Source organism: Tachypleus tridentatus, chromosome 9 (genome assembly GCF_004210375.1).
Source record: "Tachypleus tridentatus isolate NWPU-2018 chromosome 9, ASM421037v1, whole genome shotgun sequence".
Taxonomy (NCBI): domain Eukaryota; kingdom Metazoa; phylum Arthropoda; class Merostomata; order Xiphosura; family Limulidae; genus Tachypleus; species Tachypleus tridentatus.
The window spans coordinates 167,720,173-167,736,224 of NC_134833.1; the positions used below are offsets into that span (position 1 = coordinate 167,720,173).

The 16,052-nt window shown below is 34.1% G+C and overlaps 1 protein-coding gene across 1 annotated transcript in view; it reads right to left on the reverse strand.

Moving 5' to 3' along the window:
- Positions 1-16,052, reverse strand: part of LOC143227575 (uncharacterized) — a 69,461-nt gene that overhangs the window by 29,901 nt on the left and 23,508 nt on the right. The window contains exons 6-11 of the mRNA XM_076459004.1: positions 14,472-14,563; positions 11,965-12,137; positions 11,616-11,738; positions 6,373-6,765; positions 2,134-2,271; positions 916-1,047 (exon numbers count right to left, since the gene is read on the reverse strand). Coding sequence (XP_076315119.1) covers positions 916-1,047; positions 2,134-2,271; positions 6,373-6,765; positions 11,616-11,738; positions 11,965-12,137; positions 14,472-14,563 — 1,051 coding nt within the window. The remainder of the gene's footprint in view (positions 1-915; positions 1,048-2,133; positions 2,272-6,372; positions 6,766-11,615; positions 11,739-11,964; positions 12,138-14,471; positions 14,564-16,052) is intronic.

Consider the following 16,052-nt stretch of genomic DNA (forward strand, 5'->3'; position numbering starts at 1 on the left):
CATTTTCTACATCTATAGACTACAAGAACCTTCTTTCCGTATAAGCTGCAGTAGAACCTCTAACATTAATGGCACCTTACCAATGCATCCAAATGTCCTCTATAGCAAGGTGTTTTTAATATAAAAAATGAGTCACATGAGAAATGGATTCTACAGTGACTGTACTGAATTACTGTATTTAAATGCCCCCTCATTTTGTTTAGTGCATTCAGGACACAGGAGTTTATGAGTTGCAAACTGCTATGAGAAGGAGCATTGTCAAAAGACAGATGCAGAGAGTACATTTGCTGTGTCCTATTTCTTTACTATTGGTCCTAAAGTTTCAAAGTACTTCTCTTCAGAGTTAGAACGGCTAACATTCCACACTTATTTATAATGACTGAAGTAAACATCCACTGACAATAAAACAACAAGTCACTCCTTGTGCCTTTATACTGTTTATGTGACACTGTATGTAATACAAAACTCTCTGGAGCAACAAAGCATGTGCACAGAAATAAGCTGATTTAACCATGTGTGGAATTTATCAGTTTATTATCCTACAGAATTCTCCAGAGCAACAAGACTGTACTTTGAATCTATTATAGAATATTGAGATAACTACTATTATACGATTTACGTTGGTTACAAAATACAAGAAAAACGAAAGAGAATGAAAAAGTCTGCCCTTAATGATATGTTCTCTGTTAATCAATACTCTACTATATTTCACATTCTCTCTACCTACGGACAATGAGGATTTACTTCCTATACTTACTATTTAACATTCTATTTATAGACAGCATGAATCTACTTCCTATACATATTATTTTATGTTCTCTACACTTATAGACAGATTTTGGAAAGCTGTTTTTCAAGCTGTTTTACCTGAGTATAGCTATTGCTTTGATTATAGAAAGCTCTTGTTCTTATTACCTATTGGTTCACAGTTGATTCCATCTCCATCATACCCTTCTTGACACTGGCACACATGTTTGAGAACAAAGGAGTCATACACACAGTCAGCATGGATGGAACAAATGTTGTTTACATCACAGGTCAATTCCTCTAGAAATAAACTTATACATGAATTGTTGTTTTAGTGAGATACTAGAAACATGATAGTCATACATATTGTTATAACTAAACATTAATCATTAAATGACAGGAATTCACTTTGCATTTCACAAAAATAAACTGTTTCACACAGGACAGTAATGCTGTTATATAGATTTTTGTCCATGATGGACATTTTAATAACTCAAAAGTTATTAAAATTTGTTAACTTAAAAAGGTAGAATAGAGATCTTCGAAAATAAAGAAATGAAACAGATATTTTAAAGTGAAAATGCAAAAAAAAAGTGAACAAACAAGCTTAAAGTGTGAGACATAGCGTTGACATTATTTCTTCAAGTTACAAATCTCTATCATGACTCCATATTTAAAAGTTTAACTGTCAGGAGAACCTAAACATGGGTTCACAGCTTGAGAAAATAGCGTAAACACTACGTCTCAAACCTTAAGCTTGTTTGTTTTGTTTTTTTACAATTGCACTTTCAATTTAAGCTACTTATAATAATGTACTGCTTGAATTTACTAGATTCTTATTGCATAAGTTAGAACATTCTAAAGTATTTTAGAATTACTTTTACAAACTTCCTAATTTCAACAACATGTGTCCCCTGGCTAACATCAAAATTAAAGCATTGACAACACAGCTTATTTAGTTAACATAATCACTTTTATAACAATGAAATTCATTCCTTTCATTCACTTATCTAACAATGTTTAGTTTAAATTATTTATGTAAAATCAGCTGGTTAGGGTTGAGAAAATTTTTTACGTGGAGGAGTGAACAACGTTTCGACTTTCTTCGGTCATCGTTCACAAAGTTTAAAATGCTTCTTTTACAAAAATTCACTTCCAACCTTCATCTACTTATCAATATCTACATTAATATTCATCTAATTCACACAATTTGTAATAATAGCAACTATTGTCCTGACCTCAAAGGCACTGGTATCTCTTCTTTTGTATATTTATGTCCTGAAACATACAGTAAACATAACCATACTCTTAGCTTTGAGTTAAATGATACATATCCCTTATGTATTTTTACCTCCTAAAATGCACAGTAAACATAACTGTACTTACGGCTTTGAGTGCACTGATATCCATCTCCAACATACCCAGCATTGCAACGGCATTTGTATTCATCAGCTGAGGAGTCATACACACATAATGCTTGTGGGTGGCATATGTTTTCAATGTTACAGCTCACAGGAGCTGGTGCTGGGAAATGAAGAACGTTCAAAGAATTCTATAAATATTAACAATTGTTTCCAAAGGCCAAAATGGAAAGTTTGGATAAATATATCTCAGTTGCCAAAGTATTTTAGTATATAAAAACTAATAAACATGTGTAAATGAGCTATTCCTACAATTAATAAATTTCTCAGTAATTAATCTGAACTAACTTTCATAATTTCTCAACTCACAACTAACTCAATGTTTTACAAAATGTTATTTTTACAATCTACCATTGTTCTAAATAAGTCTAAAACTAACACAAATTTCATGTGACATTACATCATAAAACCCACATCTTCCTCTAGCTAACAAATAAATTACACTATATGAAAAAAATATAAATCTAGACTTATAATAATAAAAAAGGCATGTCTGTGGGTCTGAATGTGTGTGTGTATGTGTGAAACCATCATAGTGCCAAAGGAAAGAACTTAGATACATCAAATTTTGCCCTAATGCTAAGTGGACCATGAGGGTGTGCACCTGGGTATTATTACTCATTCACATGCATGTGCACCTATTAATGAGGCATGCTACATTGAAAAGTAGTTGTTTCTTACATAAAAATACTAAGTGGGCTCTGAGGGTGTACATTTGGGTATTATATTACTTATTCACACTGAAGAAAAATATAAATAAAAACATTGTGGATGTTATGTACATTAATAGCTGACCAGATGGTAACTGCATTAATTCTTTGTTGGCTAACCCTATTGCTACAGGCCATAGATCAAAGGACATGTCATTGTGTTTATTAACTTGCATTCAAAATTTTATTGAACTTCCATTTTATGAATTTATGTCAATGTTTGGTATCAAATTGTAAATTATAATTCAAATGTTAATATTATGCATTACTCAGTGTTATGTTAAATGCAGCACTGGTTCAAATTAGATGTTTGTAATTTCACAATACACATTCTCTATTTTTGTATGAGTTAGGAACTCAAATTATCAATATCACAAGCTACAATAATAAAAATAACTTCCTATCTTTTCTATTTGCTGAAATATTGCTCATGTACTGAATCAAACACAGTCGCTCTGCTCAACTCTTTCAATTTTGTATATTTCCCTTATATACAATTACTTGTGGATATGACAAATAAATCACCAAACAAAAGCTTAGAATGACCTCCTTGGGGATTTTATCAGCCATTTTTATGTGTTAGGATGCCTTTATTATTATTTTTTTCCAAACAAGAATTTAAGAAAGCAGGTTTTGTCTTTAGAGTGCTTGAAATTTCATATTTTTCAGACAAAAATACAGTTTGGTTACAAAACTTGATAATCCTCTATAAGCAAAATGTCTTAAGGCTTAGCAAGCTAAACAAAGCAACAACCTAGTACAAAGGTCACAACAAGAAAGGGTAATTGCTTTCCTCTAAATTTACTGTTTCATGTTTTAAAAAAAATACATTTAAGAACTCGTTTGTAAATAGTAATAATCTATATACATATATAATGTATAATAACTGAAATGTGACTGTATTTTACAATGTACTAGATCATTTAAACACAGCTAAGACAGGTCACTTTGTAAAGACTAAAGGTCAGGTTTATATTACTGGATGTTGTAACATGAAAGCACATGCATCACATTATTGTACCTTCTGTATCATTATCCAGACAATGGCTGAAAGGTTAATATAATAAATTTAATACATATATATGAATGTATAACTGTATGAGATTAAAGCTATTTGGACTAAACACTGTCTTCATTTTATAATTAGTAGTCATTTTACAACAAAAAAGGAATAACATATTTATTTCCTAATTTTTTATGGTAGTTATGAGGTTAGTCAAACTGACAGGACCCCCCATCCATAGTTAGTGTAGAGAACATAACAACCAAAGCAAACAGTTTTACTGAAAACAAACATATGAAATGTATTTAATAGGTTTTAAGAGATTACACAAATATATTTGAGATTTTTGGAACAAAGACTTGTTTTTTTAGTCATGGCATGAAAATCACTTCACATTTGCACTAGTAACAAAACAGATTTGAAATTTTCACAAACAAATACTTTGTTAAGAAATTTGAATTTTTGTGTACAATAGACTTGGAATAATTACTAAACATCTACCAGATTTTGTGAAGGTACACATACTGCTTAACTTGTACAAATATGTAGATGAACTCATTTATTTTGTGAAGGTACACACACTGCTTAACTTGTACAAATATGTACATGAACTCATGTATTTTGTGAAGGTACACATACTGCTTAACTTGTACAAATATGTAGATGAACTCATTTATTTTGTGAAGGTACACATACTGCTTAACTTGTACAAATATGTACACGAACTCAAGTATTTTGTAAAGATACACACACTGCTTAACTTGTACAAATATGTATATGAACTTGTATTTTCTACCACGCCTGCTGTGAAAAGGATAATAAAAATTGAGAAGTGAATAGAACAATATGTCTCTGGGCCAGGTAATATTTCCCCAAAGGTTTTGAAGCATGTTAAAGTTTGGATGTGTTCGCCACTTGCAGCTATTTTTTGTCAGTCCTTGATAAGGGGACAGGTACCAGATGATTGGAAGTTAACTAATGTAACTCCTACTTTCAAGAGAGGTGATAAAAATTGTCCCAGATATTACAAGCCTGTCAGTTTTAGATCAGTTGTGGGAAACGTTCTGGAAAGCCTGTTAAAAATGTTTTGCAAAGTCACGTGACAAAGTTTATAATTTTATTTGATAGTAAACATGGTTTTACAATTTTGGAATTCTCACCTTAAAAATGTATGCTCAAGACGAATGGTATGAGTATTGAAACATTAATTAAAAAAGTACAGAACAATGTTTTGACTTTCTTAGGTCAGCTTCATGTTAACAAAGAGAATTTGCATACCAGCCATCTTGAGAATACATTATTACTTCAAGTGAGTTTCTCATCACCATGAATAACCTTACAAATCTTCTGTCATACTTTGAAAAAGTTATTGCTTATGTAGCAGAGTGTAAGGGTGTAGATTTAGTCTATTTGGATTTTCAGAAAGCATTTAACAAGGTGCCAAATAAAAGCCTTGCAAAAACTTATTTCTATCAGTGTGAAAGATAAACACCAAATTGGACAGAAGAAAGCAGATGGTTGTTACAAATGTAGTTCAGTCACATTAAATAATGTCACAAGTGGGGTACTTCAGGGTTAGAACCATTGCTCTTTTTAATCATAGAATCATCAATAAATTACTCATATTTTCATATGTTATGAAGGTCTCAAGTGTTGCTAACTGTAAAGAGGATGCTGATGATTTACAAAAGGATTTAGATCATTTAGTGAGTTTGGTAAATAAATGCCAGATGGGATTTAATTATGATAAATGCAAGATAATACGTCTGGGTTATTACAGTTTGGTACAGCAAACGGAATTTTAGGTTGTAACTACAGAAATATTGAATACAAGTATAAATAGGTTCTAATTTCATTGTACAGGGTGCTGGTTATGCCAAATTTAGAGTATTATGTTCAGTTTAGGAAATAAACTGAATTTTTAGAAATGGTTGAGAGAAAGGGAGGTCATAATATGAGGAGATGCTGAAATCTCTCATTTTTTCACTTCAAAAAAAGAATAGTTGGGGGAGATATGACGGGTATTGAAGGTTGTAAAGTGACTGTTTATATTTAACATTGAGAATAGTACAACTAGGAGAATATAAATATGAGTTTTGATAGTGTAGGAGCCAGCTTTAGCTATGTTTGGGTTGTTTGGAATTAAGCACAAAGGCTATCTCTTCTTCGCCCACCATAGGTATCAAAACCTGATTTCTATCAGAGTGAGCTCACAGTCATACTACTGTGCCACTTATGGGTCTTTAGCTAAGACAGTTCCATTTTTATAAGAGGATGGTTGGCCTTTAAAATGAGTTGCCTTCAGATGTTATAGAGGTTGTAGATTTAAGTAAGTTTAAGAAAAAGCTTTATATGAATGATAAAGAATGGCTTTAAGATTTTTTAAATTTATTTACTAATAGTTCAGTTTAGAGGATTGAAAAGATTCCATGTTTTCCCAAAATGTTATGTTAAAAAACGTAACTTCAGCCCAATCTTCTGTATTACTTACTTTCAGGAACACACTTGTACCCATCTCCACTAAAACCACTTTTACACTCACACACATATCCTCCATACTGGTGTACACAGAGGGCATTTTTGTCGCAGTTGTTAGCTACATCACATGTACTGGGAGAGATTTCTTCAATGCAAACAACACCATCACCAGTATATCCAGGGTTACATTCACACTGAAATTTCTGTGCAGTGGGATTGAAGTTACAGGAGGCATGAGAGTCACAGTAGTTCACGATTCGGCAGTCCTCACCAATACCACTCACGTGTTGGCAGACGTAACCATCTCCTTCAAAGCCTGCTTTACACCGACAAACAGGAATGTCATTTGGTCCAAGGTCACATTCAGCATTAACATCACAATTTAGGTCATTACAGGTCAGGGTTCCTGAAGTGAAAATAATGTTTCACCACCTACGTGAAAGTACTGTCCAACTCAAATAATCCACTAAAAATATGTAACTGCTACATCATAATCTAAATAATACAGTAAAGAATAATGCAGTAAATTATAGTGAATAAAACTACTTTAGTTCCAAAACCAATCCAAATAATTTTGTTTCAAATAATACATCTAAGAATGGTCCTTTTTTATCAAAAACAATACAGTTTTACTTTTCTTGTTAACTCACTAAAGCTAACATTTTCCTAAAGTGAAAATGTATTTTCAAAAGATACTTATATCTCTCACACGAAAAACTTTCTCAATTTGTACTGCCCTGTATTAGTGCAAATTTGTCACTAGCCTTGCTACTCCCACTTATTACTGCATACTAACTTGAAGTGATCTTGCAGCATCCCTCCAAAAACATGAATGCAATTCTATCCAACTCTACCCCTATTGTAACTATAGCCATCCTTCTCTATTGATGCCCATTTAATCACTTCAAGACCGATCGTAACTAACCAGACCAAATCACAGAAGAAGTAGGAAGTTTGGGTGGGAAATGCGAGGTAAGTATCTATTGGAAGTACATTTTCAGTTTAGGAAAACGTTAACTTCTGATATAATATACTACCTTCTCTCACTAAAAGATATAATTCCACACTGAACTGGCAAAGGGCCAGTTAGATGTTCCCTTTCAAAAAGCACCCAAAGGATGACCATGAGGTATGAGAAGGGATTAAAAAGAACACAACTGTAAGAGACCATACCACTTCTGAGCCAGGTATACTCTTCATCCTTTACCAAAATACAAAAAGTACAAACTTGGAAGAGTCCTCCCAAAAAAAAACACAGAAATAATGAGACCCCTCGTGTAGAGTGGTTAGGGTGTAACAAACTATAAATGTGAGTTTGATCTCAACCAACACCTGACAGCATCTGAAACTGTGCATCAGGTCCATGATAAGATGAGGATTCTTTAACTTTCATCTCAAAAACAGGTACCAGCAGGGAAAAGAGGCTCCTGTATCAAGAACCCACCTCTTCATGTGTGCACCTTCAATACAACCAACAACTACCAGGAATTGACATCCAACAGATGACAGGAAATAAGAGATACCAGGTAAGGTGTTCATTTCTAGTCCAAAACCTGGTGCCACTGAGAATTTTCTCCAGCTATCCAGCAGTAGGAGAAGTGTATACAGCCTTACACAAGTAGGAAATCATGTGTCTTGTCCAGTGACAACCAACACTGGATCTACCAGAAACTGACATTTAACAGATGATAAAAAGGTGGGCCACAAGTCTGAGGTTGTATCTCCAATCCAAAACCTGGCAGCACTGGGAATTTATCATCCAGGCCACAGAAAGAGAAGAGTACCAATCAAAGCCATGTGAAGACTTATGTTGCTGGACCATCTCCAACTGATACCCACTCTCTGGGAACAGATATTCAGATGATGGTATGATGGATGGTTTTTCAGCTAGAAGGGCAAAATATAACATATTCAGTGATGATGAGAAAACCCACATGTAGAGAAAAATATATATGTAAAAATGGCTGGTTTAGGTTGAGAAAATTCTTTATGTAGAGTAGCGAACAATGTTTCAACTGAAGAAGATCGAAATGTTGTTTGCTCCTCTACATAAAACATTTTCTCAACTCAAACCAGCCGTTTTTACATATATATTGTTCTATAACATATTTATATATATACAAGTGTATAGCCCATCAAAAATGACAGAACAAGTACCACCATTTCTACCCATAGTATATTCTAACCTCCAATTTTATAGCTAACTGAAATAAATAAATTTTGCAAAATAAAACTCAACCAACAATGAAGCAGAAAAGAGCAGTTGAGGCAGTCAAATGTCAGTCATTTCCTTAGTGAGCCAAGTCAAATTAAGATCATTCATGAAATGTGACACATTGTGACACATTCATAGTGGAATTATTAGTAAAAATCAGTTAGATTAATAACTTATAATACATAGAAAAGCCAGTGCATTTTGGTAATGCTAATAATGGCTTTTATGTCACATTGCTTAGCACCAAAACTATAATCTAATGTTATATTGTTAGTCTATGTATTGAAAATATAAAATGAAATGTATAGATAACAAAACTGGAAATATATTTGTTGATTTTTAATTCAGTCTCCATTGGTTAAAAAGGTTTGTTTTTTATTAAAAATGTAAATGATATAACAGAAATTATTTAAGTTTAAAAGTCCATCAATATTTTTCCTTTCATGATAAATTTTTTGCACTTGGCTTTAGGCCAGGTGATCCTACACTACATATTTAATCTTATTATACCAGCACTCACCACACTTACAAATTTTCACTGTATCCCCCCTTATGGGCCCCTTGAATACCATCACAAAAATAGTAATACACAGACAATAATCAAACTCTTCTATCAAAATATATGCATTTTTACTTTTATGATTCCTCCTATTTCAAGAAATTGCATGTGATATGATGTAGCAAACACACATACTGGCTTTTATATAGGTTAGATATATACATGTAGTGTAGTGCTACACCTATACCCTTGCAGCAGTGGAATTGTATATCAGGTCTGTGGTAGGAAGGGCATCACCTAACCCACAGAATACCACTGTCCAACTCTCAAACTGAGTGGTATTGGGCCCACTCAGGAGGAGAGGCCTCTATGATGGGCCACTTCCCCAGTGGCTAGAATTTGGTAAGTGGCAAGGACTCCCATAGTCCACTGGAAGAAGGAAAGAAAAGTCTCAAAAATAGCAGTCCTGACAACAGTGCAGTGGGTGAATGCAGAGAAAAGCAGATAAAGCACATCATCCAACACCTGCTGGTGTCTGGAATGAGAAGTTATGTCTGTGATACAAAGAGCCTTAAATACCACAGATGTTTGGAGATGGGCAGTAATCTCTCCTTTATTCATGTTAGTGCACAAGTGTACCATCTGGGATGAACAAACTTATGAAGCACAACACTGCAAGGCATACCTACAAATGGTGTTGTGAAACACCCCATCTCATTGGTTGGTGCAATATGACCTGGATGAGTGTTATAGATTATTTTTGAAATCATAAAAAAAATACAATGATAAATTAAATCAATAAACATCGAGGGGCATACTGAATGGTACATCAGGGCAATGCTAGAAAGAATTTCAATGTCACAGTCATCTAGCATGTTCACAGGTCGTACATTGTTAATTTAAGACTAAGTATGCTTGGTCAGGCAACCCTCACCACTGAATTTGACCCAAGTATATGAAAAAGCCTCCTGCATAGGTAAAACCAAATTAGCTGATGTACTTATTACACAGACAAACAATTACAGCACTGATGATGTTCAGACCTGATGAGATGATAAGTTGAAAAAAAGACAACAATTATCAAGAGAAAAGGAAAGAAAATGCCAAGGTAAAGTACTGATGAATTCAACCCAGAAGGGTAATGGGAAAAAGGTCATGGCTGAGGTGAGGATTTCATAGAAGAAACAAATGGACTTTGGAACAATATAAGGTGGCAGTGCACATCATATATCTGAAGAGAGCCATGACCAGACAAAGGAGGTTGGTGGAATTGGAACAGTCATAAGGGTGGGAAAAGGAGAGAAAGGAATGGATTGTGAGACGACAGAACAGATGAATGGACATAGATAACTAGACTTACTGAAACAACTTTCAGAATCCACAAACCAACCTCCAGATACCTCCAAAGGTGGCCCCACCAACCATAGCACAAGAAGGGTGGTCAAAGTAAGATGAATATGAACAATGTAATTGAATTATTGGGGTCTGAATCCTACTAAGGGAGAAACAACACCAAATGAAGTGAGCCCAAATAAGGAAAGTTGGAACAACAATAATCAGAAACATGATCACCCACAGTACATGGGAGTCAAAGCATACTGATCCCTGAATACAAATAGCCTCAAAGACATCTCACATGAACTCCAACATCCATGGGAGGAAAAAAAAACCCTAAATAATAGCACGAATGCTCATTCCTGAGAAAGACATGGGTGGAAACTGAGAGATAAGTAAAGAACATTGCATAACTGAACAACACCTGAATTACAAATCCACTAAAAGAGGAAAAAGGTCTGAGCAAGTCCCCCAAAGCTACACATAACTAAGAAGTATATTCAGCAGGGATGAAATATAAAACCAAAATATTACTGAAGACCTTATGAAGACAATCATCACCATTGTGTCCGGATTGTTGCACAAAATTGGTCAACTCCTGATGAACCAGAGCTGTCACTTCATAAGCCAAGAATCATCATTTTAACCCTTTGGACATGGTTGGTACTTTTGCTGCCACAGTAAGTTGTCTTGACCACCTAAAACTGAATGTTCGTAACTCCCAAAACTGAATGAAGGGATAAGATAAAATAAATCGTTATAACTCTCCCCAAGAAACAGAATGGAAACATGTGATAATAAATTAACTAATGTAGAAATCCCTAAAATTAAAACCTGTGGATATGTTAAGTAAACTGCAAGCACAAAAGATATCTAATCTGTAGGACTGCCAATTGGTAACTAATTAATATGAGCATGATTATAGGGGCCAGTAGTTAAAATAAGGGTAGTGTTGCACTCCTGTAGAGGGATATTACATGATCATTTGCTTGTTAGTATGCAATAATAAGTGGGAGTAGTGAGTGAAAAAGTATGCTAATAGAGGACAGTACAAATTGAAAATTTTTTTGAGAAAAAAATGTAAAATATCATATCAGAATAAATGTTTTTTAATAGCTTATAAAAAAAACATATAATTTTTTTTTTCTAAATGTTTTATTTATACAATGAACACATAGTTTCAGCTTAAATTCTAACAGAAACTTACGTTCACAATTCACACCATTACCCGAATACCCACGGAGACATCTACATGCAAAACTTCCAGGCAGGTTAATACATTCAGCATACAGGTGACAGTTGTCTCTTCCAGAAGTACATTCATTTATATCTGAAAACGTTAATGCAGAAGTGACAGTTAGTTCTTCCAGAAATACTTTCATTTATAGAATAAAAATAAGTATAGGAATGCAAGTTGTTCTTTTAATTTATCCCTGAAAACATTAACATGAAAAGGACGATTTATGCTCCAAGTGTAGAGTATTTCATCTGCATAAGTAAATCATCCGAGAATCCAACAAACATGTTTCGTCAAAATTTCCCGATTTGATTCTTACCTAAGCATGTTGCCTTTTCACCATTCACATCATCTTCATACAGATATTCATATCCTTGTTCACAGACACATCGGAAATTATCTCCTTCTTCCACACACTTACTGTTTGGTCCACACTGGGAGCTTCCTTGTCTGCAGGGGCCTTCAGCTGTAGGATGGGATGTTGATTTAGAACTTATCAGTAAATACAGTTAGGACTAATTAGGTTAAAGATAAATGTGTTCAGCTGTTTGACAGGATACTAAAAAAAAACCTATTAGCCAATAAAGTTATGAACATGTAGATTACGGCTTAGGAATTTCAGCTATTGTACAGAACATTAATTGAAAATGTACTACACAGTAAGGTTAGGAATAATTAGATTAAGGTTAAAACCTTCAGTTGTCAGACATGATATCAAATTAGAACATGCTACTTAAAAAGGTTAGCGATAATTAATTAAGGTTTGAACCTACAGATGTGAAACAGGATATTAATTTACAGGACTATATGCAGAATTCTTGAAGGAGGGTGGTATCTATTTTGTGAACTCAAAAGCCAACTTAACTCGTACTGTGGAAGGTAAAATCAGTATGCAAGGCAGGTTAATGCTATGAGGATATACAGCCTAGAAAACATGTATGAACTAGGCATTGTGATATTAAATAAGGAAACAAATTTGCATAAAATGTAGCTTAAAAACTGAGTGGCTGCTTACATAAAATATTTTTACATCACAAACATAGGGAGTTTGGTCAAAACTCCCTCAAACCCTCCTTGTGTGCATGCATGATTTAGAATACCATTAGATAAGTTTTAAATTCTGCATTTATAGAATCATACAAAGTATTTCTTTCCTTACAAAAATCTTCAGGTTCTAGATAAAATTCCCAAAGAATCTATTAAAAACATTATGGTTAGTAAGATGAAGACCTGGTTTAATTATCAGAAATCACTGGGTAGTTTCTATTAAAAAAACAGCCAAATGAATCATTTAGCATGGAATCTTTAGTGTTTCTAATAGAAAACCATAAAGTTATTAACTACCTTTCTCCCATTAATCCCCCAACTGCTAGCCCACAATTTCACTTGAGCAAACTGGTACCTTTTCAAGCTCTATTTCAGTTTCAATCCTCAGCTTCCAACACACTCAATGAAAACAGTTAAAAAGCTAGCAACTAAAATTATAACAGCAATTAAATGTGTAATGACTTTCTCTCATGACAGAAAGTTCCTCTCAAACTTAAAGCATGGAAATACACCCCAGCCATTCATGTACACATCATCAGCAGCTATACTCTCATGACAGAAAGTTCCTCTCAAACTTAAAGCATGGAAATACACCCCAGCCATTCATGTACACATCATCAGCAGCTATACTCTCATGACAGAAAGTTCCTCTCACACTTAAAGCATGGAAATACACCCCAGCCATTCATGTACACATCATCAGCAGCTATACTCTCATGACAGAAAGTTCCTCTCAAACTTAAAGCATGGAAATACACCCCAGCCATTCATGTACACATCATCAGCAGCTATACTCTCATGACAGAAAGTTCCTCTCACACTTAAAGCATGGAAATACACCCCAGCCATTCATGTACACATCATCAGCAGCTATACTCTCATGACAGAAAGTTCCTCTCACACTTAAAGCATGGAAATACACCCCAGCCATTCATGTACACATCATCAGCAGCTATACTCTCATGAAAGTTCCTCTCAAACTTAAAGCATGGAAATACACCCCAGCCATTCATGTACACATCATCAGCAGCTATACTCTCATGACAGAAAGTTCCTCTCACACTTAAAGCATGGAAATACACCCCAGCCATTCATGTACACATCATCAGCAGCTATACTCTCATGACAGAAAGTTCCTCTCAAACTTAAAGCATGGAAATACACCCCAGCCATTCATGTACACATCATCAGCAGCTATACTCTCATGACAGAAAGTTCCTCTCAAACTTAAAGCATGGAAATACACCCCAGCCATTCATGTACACATCATCAGCAGCTATACTCTCATGACAGAAAGTTCTCTCACACTTAAAGCATGGAAATACACCCCAGCCATTCATGTACACATCATCAGCAGCTATACTCTCATGACAGAAAGTTCCTCTCAAACTTAAAGCATGGAAATACACCCCAGCCATTCATGTACACATCATCAAAAGCACAGTCTTACATGCAAATTAATTAATATACAAGATTTACAAATAAAAACCCTAATTAACACACAACACAGTTACACCCAGACATTAATCAAACAGCAACATAAAACCAACTGTGATAATTTCTGCCAATCAATAGACCAGCACATATCAATAGTATGTAATAATGTAACTGCCAACACCAATGTAAGTAAAGCTAACAAGTTCACTAATTATCTCACTGAGTTCTTTAAAATCCTGGATCTCATGTGATTTGACAATTATCACTTCAAAACCATAAATGCCTTTATCTCCATCAACTGCTCCCTATTCAACCCACATTTCCCTGCACCCTCAGACACACATATCAAGACTTCCTACTCCAACAATAACATCATTCACCCAGTTAGCTGCACCAATGTTAAAATTCACATTAAAATGCTCAAAAACTTGATACTGGAAGAAGGTAAAATCATCAATCTCATTTTTAAAATCTCCCTAAGGAACATATCTGCTACCTCACCACTCTCTATATCACTTAAAGCAAGGTTTTAATCCAAGTGCTGAAAAATAGTTGTCATTCCTAAAACAACTGACAACTAATCAGCTTGCTAAACAGTACAAGTAAACTACTTATGAAAATAATCTCTGACAGACTATTTGTTGTATATACAAGACTGTTTAGTATAAGTGCTATCATTTAGTTTGTTTTGTGACTTAATATTTAATGAGTTTTTAGGTTTCACGATAGGAGTGTTGAAGGTTCATCATTTTTAAAATGTTAGTTGTGACAAGTTTTGTTACATAACTCTATACGAGTTGTACATTGTTTATACAGTTTAATTTTTGTCTTAAACTTTGTTATATTGTTGATGGCACTTTTCTCATTGCGTTAAGAGAATATTGTTACATCATAGTATCTCATAGCTTCTGGATCGTTTGATGCCTCAGTTGGACAACATACAGCTGTATTGTAACAACAGAAATAGGAAAAATAATCTGTCTTGTCAGTTGGGTAAAACGTAATTGAACCACTCTGTGTGAACTTTGACAAAACAAAATGATATAATTATTTAAAGCTCTGGATACAACTGTGGTCATAAACAGAAAAAAACGTTAAGTCAGTGAACGTGAAACTAAGTCACATGATTTTTTAGTTTAGCCAGAATGAGCAATATTTTAAAATGAGTTTCACAGTTTAATAGAAGTCAAAAGAATGGTTTATCTTGCCAAAGCATGTTCTAAAGTAATTGAGTCAACTGTGTAGTCTTTGATGAAAAGGAGTCATTTATTTAAAGTTTTGGATACAATAATGGCAAAGAAAGTGGTAACATGAGTGAATGTACAGTGAGTAAGAGTGACAGAGAAGATGAATTCTTCTTGTTAACTGACTTATAATGTAACAGAATCAGCCTCTGTGGATTTTTAAAAGGTAACATGAGTGAATGTACAGTGAGTAAGAGTGACAGAGAAGATGAATTCTTCTTGTTAACTGACTTATAATGTAACAGAATCAGCCTCTGTGGATTTTTAAAAGGTAACATGAGTGAATGTACAGTGAGTAAGAGTGACAGAGAAGATGAATTCTTCTTGTTAACTGACTTATAATGTAACAGAATCAGCCTCTGTGGACTTTTAAAAGGTAATGAGTGTTACTTATAGTTTTAGATACAATAATGATATTCTACAGTCTAAAGAATTTTTTGTACATACAAATATAGCCATGGACAAACTTTGCTCTTGTAATACATTGGTTTCCTTTTACTCTGTGGTTGCTTTGGCTTCACTTTCTTTAATGTAGTGTGTTCTTTAACATCTTTTATTTTCTCTTCAATTTCTGATTTTTTCATCTTGTCTTAATGCATCCTTCAGTTTACTTATTACAGAAATAGTTGTCATTCAATACATACTTTCACTGAGTGTATAATAAACTGATTTAATGCCT